General features: G+C 38.0%; 2 protein-coding genes across 2 annotated transcripts; both read left to right on the top strand.

The window, feature by feature from the left end:
* The first annotated feature begins 3,121 nt into the window (after positions 1 to 3,121).
* Positions 3,122 to 3,779, top strand: LOC124933051 (heavy metal-associated isoprenylated plant protein 45). Its single transcript, XM_047473779.1, has 3 exons — positions 3,122 to 3,218; positions 3,342 to 3,417; positions 3,535 to 3,779. The coding sequence occupies exons 1-3, from the start codon at positions 3,210 to 3,212 to the stop codon at positions 3,681 to 3,683; spliced, it is 234 nt and encodes a 77-aa protein (XP_047329735.1). The 5' UTR covers positions 3,122 to 3,209; the 3' UTR covers positions 3,684 to 3,779.
* Positions 3,780 to 4,171: 392 nt separating this feature from the next.
* LOC124929613 (cation/H(+) antiporter 4-like) lies at positions 4,172 to 6,791 on the top strand. Its single transcript, XM_047470018.1, has 3 exons — positions 4,172 to 4,420; positions 4,554 to 5,555; positions 5,676 to 6,791. Exons 1-3 carry the CDS (start codon positions 4,172 to 4,174, stop codon positions 6,789 to 6,791), a joined length of 2,367 nt encoding a protein of 788 aa, XP_047325974.1.
* The last annotated feature ends 766 nt before the right edge of the window (positions 6,792 to 7,557 follow it).

Raw genomic sequence — 7,557 nt, 5'->3', positions numbered from 1 at the left:
AAATCTTCAAAGGCAGCCCTGCACTTACCATCTGCCCAAAATACGTTTTTAATTCGGGATTCCTCGTCCAAATCAATAAGGTAGAAGAAGTTTGAGTTCCTGGTTTGCATTCTTAAGAAATAATTAGTGAGTGCTTCAGCATCCCCAATCCCTAACCTCAACCGTCGTGCTTCTGTAACGTAATTTCTACATGTCCTCTCATCGAAAGACATGTTTTCATACCCTCCAGCTTCAACTACAAGTGATTGAAATGTTTTGGCCACAGTTATTCCAGCTTCATCGTTTGTATCCAATCTTCTCTTTACATTTCCGTCAATTACTTTGTAGGATCTAACATGACGTATTCTCTTAGGGCTTAAAGAATGGTTGTGCTCAAGAGAAATACTTGTTATCACATATTCCCCTTCATTTCGAACAACAACATTAATCTTTGCTTTACAATCTGTCTTCGTTATTGGTCTAGGCTGATGAAACTTGTTTTTTGACTTCGATTCTTTCAGAAAACTCTTGGCACAACCAACGCTGAAGTATTTCCTCTTACCACCTACATTTTTGCTCCCTAATTTGGTAATGCCGAATCCCGTTAAGTGGGCATATGATGTGTAGAATTCAAGAAGTTGTTCTTCGGAGGAAAATGTCATTCCAACACTAGGAATGTGACTGCAAAAATTAAGTAAAACCGTAAGAAAAAAGTCCATAAACCACTCATTTCGGGTCCCGAAACCACCCATTTCGGGTCCCGAAACCACCCATTTCGGGTCCCGAAACCACCTTTCGGGTCCCGAAACCACATATTTCGGGTCCCAAAACCACCCATTTCGGGAAATAAAAGGACCCTTTCTTGTCCCGAAACCAACCATTTCGGGACAAGGAAGGACCCTTTCTTGTCCCGAAACCAACCATTTCGGGACAAGGAAGGACCCTTTCTTGTCCCGAAACCAACCATTTCGGGACAAGGAATGACCATTTCTTGTCCCGAAACCAACCATTTCGGGACAAGGAAGGACCCTTTCTTGTCCCGAAACCAACCATTTCAGGACAAGGAAGGACCCTTTCTTGTCCCGAAACCAACCATTTCGGGACAAGGAACCCTTTCTTGTCCCGAAACCAACCATTTCGGGACAAGGAAGGACCCTTTCTTGTCCCGAAACCAACCATTTCGGGACAAGGAAGGACCCTTTCTTGTCCCGAAACCAACCATTTCGGGACAAGGAATGACCCTTTCTTGTCCCGAAACCAACCATTTCGGGACAAGGAAGGACCCTTTCTTGTCCCGAAACCAACCATTTCAGGACAAGGAAGGACCCTTTCTTGTCCCGAAACCAACCATTTCGGGACAAGGAACCCTTTCTTGTCCCGAAACCAACCATTTCGGGACAAGGAAGGACCCTTTCTTGTCCCGAAACCAACCATTTCGGGACAAGGAAGGACCCTTTCTTGTCCCGAAACCAACCATTTCGGGACAAGGAAGGACCCTTTCTTGTCCCGAAACCAACCATTTCGGGACAAGGAAGGACCCTTTCTTGTCCCGAAACCACTAGATCTGTTCAGGGTACCTTTCGGGTTCAACAGGGGTGGATCTGTTCAGGTTAAGTTCTTCATCTACTGGGTTGTTCAAGTTCGGTGCTTCGGTTTCCTGAAAATTCAAACAGTTTAAATCCATAAATACTTATGTAAAATATAAACCCTAGATCTGTAAAATCTAAACCCTAGATCTATAAAATCTAAACCCTAATCTATTCAAAAAAAAATAAAGATCCTTAAAAAGGATACCATGGAGAAGTAAATGCTGCCGTAGAAAGAAATAAATGCAGCCGGAGAAGAGAAATAAGTGCAGTCGGAGCCGGAGAAGAGAAATAAATGATGCGTTTCAGAGAGAGAAAGAAATGCAGAAATATGAAACCCTATTGGGTGAAAGAGGATATGCAGAAATGTAGAATTTTTTTTTTCTTTTTCTCTCTCCTAGCTGGCAAGGCCACGTAGAATTCGTGGCCTTACTTTCGCTAACCCTTCGTTGGGTTTATCATATCTCATCATGAATATTAACCTCATGCATGATTTATTTATCAACAAATTGTTTGGTGGTCCTAATTATTAATTCCTTTATTATATGATGCCTAGCTCCTCCACTATATATACACAAGTGCGCTGATAGTTCATTTACACTCATAATCTTTACATTTTTTTAATAAATTAATATTATATATAAATGAGAAAAAGTTTATTGATGAAAAATTAATGAAGTTGATAGTTTGATGGGATTTTTTTTAACCATGAATGGGGAATCAAACCAACTTATGCATCTAACCAAACAAGACTGCACAGCTATGGGGAATCCAATCAATCCATGACAAAAATAATTGTGATAAATAATAAATAAATATCAAATAGACCAGTTAACTTGCATGAACGGTTCGAAGAGCCCATCAAACTTTATATAGGTTCACTTGTAAACAATTAAACTTGTAAACGTAAATTTAATATCGAATAACCACGTTTATTTTTTAGCACAAATAATATTAAAATAGTACTACATTTAATAGAATAATTTTGACGTCCAAAATTTATATATTTTCTATTATGGGTTAGGTAGTGTCACAGAATTACAATCAAATGAAAAGAAATGGGGTCTATTTCTCATCACATTTTATATTAAAGATTTTTATTTCATATATTTGTGAAGAAATTATAATGATAGTATGTAGAAAATAATTAGATTATATTAATTTTTTTATACTATAATAAAACAAACCATCGTCCCAAATTGTGAATGGTTGTTTATCCTTAGAAAAATTAGATTACTATGTAAAAATTATATAGATCATGAATAATGAACTTTATACTAATTAAATAAAATGAAAAAAAAATCACTTAAAATTTTTACTATTATTTCAATGGGACAAATATTATAACAAATTATGTACCACTTTTTAAATTGGACAAGTTGAGATTATCATACAAATTTAAAGAACATATTATTAATGGACTCTTTTATCAAATAATCCCACCTTTTTTTTAGCCAAAAAGTGATTCTTTTCCTCACCAAGAAAGGAATCCAATACTCCCCCCACTTTCACATTGGTTCTCATACTTTATGTAATATTTAAGAAAACAATTTTCTCTCAGTATTCAGACTCAATCCTTCAAGCGAACTCATCAACCTCTTGAGGTCGATCATCACCAATTAAGACAAGCAAAACGAGAAGAGAATGGGTAATGTAAGTTCTTGCGCTTTACACACAACACATGGTGTCGTTTCATCACATTCATCTGTTGAAAACAAAATGCCCACTTTATTTTTTTGGATGATGCTAATTAATTTTAAGCATGATCATGATCAGGTGGTGGAATTGAAGGTTGATTTAGACTGTGATGGGTGCATCAAGAAAATCTTGAAGGCCATAAAAAAGATGGAAGGTGTGTTTATTAGCTAGCTTAATGTTATTATTCACCATCTAAGTACTACTAATTACTAATTACAGGCAATTTGATTTATCTAATTTCTTTGTCTTGTGCATGCATGCATACATCCAGATATAGAAACTTATGACCTTAACACACAACTCAACAAGATAACGGTCACCGGAAACGTGACGTCAGAGGAGGTGATCAGAGTTCTTCGGAAGATAAGGAAACCTGCAACTAATTGGGGGGAAGATGGATCGAATATCAGCTCCTCCTAATTATTCTTAATTAATCTCATGCATGTTTTTCCCCAAGTTTTGATCTATATATATATGTATCTTATTATTGGTTAAATAAAATTTCATTTCATTTCATTTAATTAATTATAACCAGTTTCTTTAGAAATAACTTATAACTAAAAATTACCCAATATATAAAAAAGTACATATAAAATGAATGAATAAAAGGATTTAAAAAAAAGCCATCAAAAAAGAAATAAAGATACAGGTTCATTTTAATTTCCTCTCCTATTTTAATCATAGTCAATCATGGACCATCCGTTGAGATTTTGCTCTCCAAAAATCTCGCCGAAATAATGATGATGGGAGATTGATTGATTGATTATCCCCGAAGAAGAAGTTTTGGGGGTGTTCATATTTCATATCCTCTTAATTATTTCTCTCGATTATATATCCTTTCTCGATCGATCGGGGCATGCATGCATGCAGGTTAAACCCAACCCCCGTATGCTACGTACGCCTGATCAATGGATGCCTCAATGGACATATACCAGCCTCCCCTTTTCTTCCGTCCTCAAGGGAACAACCGTATATGCACCGGAGACCCCAATATGATTCATTCTCCGGGCATTTGGGATCGGGATGGAGCAAAACACTTTCTCAGCTTTGCCCTTCCTCGCCTACAGCTTCAATTGGCAATCATCTTCATTGTCACCTACGCTCTTCATACCCTTTTTAAGCGCTTCAATCTTCCTCGTATTGTAGCCGAAATGACGGTATATATATATATATCCAATTCTTCTTTTCTTTAATTTACCCCCTCCTCCTGATATTCATCTCCTGATGTTGTTGTTATTGTTGTTGTTGTTGAATTGATCAAACGAACGACGTACACATATATATATGCAGTGTGGTTTCATCCTAGGACCAACACTTCTGGGTAGGTTTTTGCCAAGAGTGTGGAAATCAATTTTCTCTCCAGAAGGAGATATATACCTGGGTACCCTAGCTAAAGTGGGGTATATGTACTTAATGTTCTTGATTGGAGTCAAGATGGACCCTAGTAAGATTAAGGTATCTGGAAGGAAGTCTTGGATTATTGGAGTTGTATCCACTATTTTACCTGTTATGGTTGGTATACAAGTATCTCCCCGTGTGGCCGCTGTTGTAGGTTGGATTAGGAATCCTGCAATTCGGTTCATTATTGGAACCCAAACCATAGCTCAGTTCCCTGTTGTAGTGGGTCTACTCATGGATCTTAAGATCATGAACACAGAGCTCGGCCATCTTGCTTTGACAGTTGCTTTGATTCGGACTCTTCTCAGCATTTTACTTTCAATGCAGACCACGTTTCTAAGGGTTACTGCACAAGGCTCAAGTGCAGTCGGTGGTCAATCAGCTCTTATTTATATTGCTTGGTTTCTTTTTACACTTTATGTTCTCCGCCCAATATTCCGATGGATGATACGCAGGACCCCAGAAGGCAAGCAGGTTAGAGATGAGTATGTTGCCTTCATTTGTTGTATGGTTTTGTTATCCGCCATTATAAGTGACAACGTGGGAGTTCTTTACCATTATGGCCCCATCTGTCTCGGCCTCATCGTACCAGTTGGCCCTCCTTTAGGATCCACACTAGTTGACAGATTGGATACAATGGTCACCGGTTGGCTGGCACCTTTGTTGTTCACTTTCTGTTCACTTCAATCAGATCTCTTCGAGATCTACGATATGAAATTTGAGAAGATCTTGATTGCTGTCCTTACCCTCTCCAATATCTTTAAGTTTGTCATTGTTTTTATTCCAACAATATCCTGCAAGGTACCTTTGAAAGATTCCATTGCCCTCTCCTTGATTCTAAGTGCTGAAGGCAACGTTGAACTCGCAGGATATCTAGCATACAGGGAAAATGATGTAAGGTTTTACTTTTTTAAGTTAAGAAAAGTACGTACGTAATTGGTCCCCGGCCGGCCCATTGTTATTATTATTATTATTATTATTATTTACTTTGTTCACTTGTGTAATGAATTGCAGACATTAGATCTTCAGACATTTTCGACAGTATCGGGTTCTGTGCTGATTTGCGCAGTAATAATACCGTTTCTGGTGAGGTGTTGCTACGACTATTCCACAATCTACAGAGGATACCAGCAAAGAAACATAGTCCGAACTTCAGAAGATTCGGATCTTAAGCTGCTTGTGAGCGCTCACAGGACAGACGACGCGACAGCGGCTTTGAATCTTCTGGAATGTATGTGCCCGTCGAAAGACAGTCAGTTGTCAGTGTACGCAATTCATCTGTTGGAGCTAGCGGGTCGGGCCACTCCCCTTCTGATTAACCATCAGCTAGGACAAAAGTCATCCGGTAGGAGCGGTTCTCGGTCTCAAGAGATAATCGACCTGTTTCATTTCTACGAGAACAAGTTTCCTGGAGGATTCTCGACTCAGATATTCACGGCCATGTCCCTTACCAAGTTCATGCACGACGACATATGCTCGCTTGCGTTTGAGAAGCAGGTGTGTTTCATCATCCTCCCGTTTCACAGGAAATGGAGTGCTCAGGGGAGGTTAATATTGGACAACACGCCGGTGCGTAGCATAAACCAGAACGTTCTGGAAATGGCCCCCTGCTCGATCGGAATCCTGATAGACAGGAGAAAGATACAGGAGATGGAAACGAGCGCGAGCCATAGGATGGCGGTTATCTTCATGGGTGGTAAGGACGACAGGGAGGCGTTGGCGTTTGCAAAACGGATGGGGAGGATGCCTGACTCGGAACTAACCATCATCCGGTTCCAGGCCACGGAAGAATGGGAGAACAATGCCTGGGACACGGTTCTGGACATGGAAGCTTTGAAGGATCTGAAGATTAGAGCCTCCCAACCGGGCAGCACGATAATCTATAAGGAGGAAAAGGTGAAGGATGGTGCCGAATTGGCTTCGCTTGTTCACTCAATTGCAGAAGTTTATGATCTCATCATTGTTGGGAGACACCATGCTGCTGCAGAGAATTCGCCAATGTTAACTGGTTTAACTGAATGGATGGAATTGCCCGAGCTTGGCCCCATTGGAGATATGCTCGCTTCTTCCGATATTCGCAGGCCCGTCTCTGCATTGATCGTGCAACATCAATTGCACGTTAACAAGTAATTCGAATTCGAATTCAATTCTCGTTAGATCGATTGATTAATTAGACCATTTATATAGATTTAAGAAAATATTTTAGAACTGATTATCCTCTTCTTTTCTTTTTTTGTACAATTGATAATATATATAGACCACCATAGTTAACATTTATTGTTTTTTATGTAATTTGATATATATAGCCATTACAATTACATTTGTAAAATAAAATTATGTATATAAAAATGTTCTTATATATAGATATGGCAAGTTGTCTTGTGGGCGCAGAGCAATTTAATTGCTTGTATTTATTTTGACCTTTATAATTAAAATGATGAGTTACAAGTTTTATGGATTGTGTTAATTATTTTAACTTGTTGAAATGCAATTTCCATATAAGTTGTGACACATATAAATTAAACAAGGCATATATATAAAATAAGGCCAATATTTGAAATGAGACGCCTAGCTAGCTAGAACAACCTTTTGTTAGTTAAAACATATGCGTTATTGTAGTACGTAGTAAGTGATTATCATTTGAATTTCTAATTAAATTATGTTTTATAACTAAGTTATAACCAAGGATTTCCAGTTTCTAACTAGCTAATTAAGTTTTTCTTCAGCTTCTACTAATTAATTAATATGAGATTTGTTAATTTGGAAGGCAAATTAATCAGATTTCATGAAAAGTTAAAGGAGCAAAATGGAATTATATAAAAAATAAAATCTAAAAATAAAATTTTAGTGAGAATGGATTTGATATAAAATGACTGATATAGGAGAAAAAGAAAAC

This window comes from Impatiens glandulifera, chromosome 3, assembly GCF_907164915.1.
Source record: "Impatiens glandulifera chromosome 3, dImpGla2.1, whole genome shotgun sequence".
Classification (NCBI taxonomy): Eukaryota; Viridiplantae; Streptophyta; class Magnoliopsida; order Ericales; family Balsaminaceae; genus Impatiens; species Impatiens glandulifera.
The sequence above is the reverse complement of the archived record's forward strand: the minus strand, read 5'-3'. Positions and strand labels throughout refer to the sequence as shown.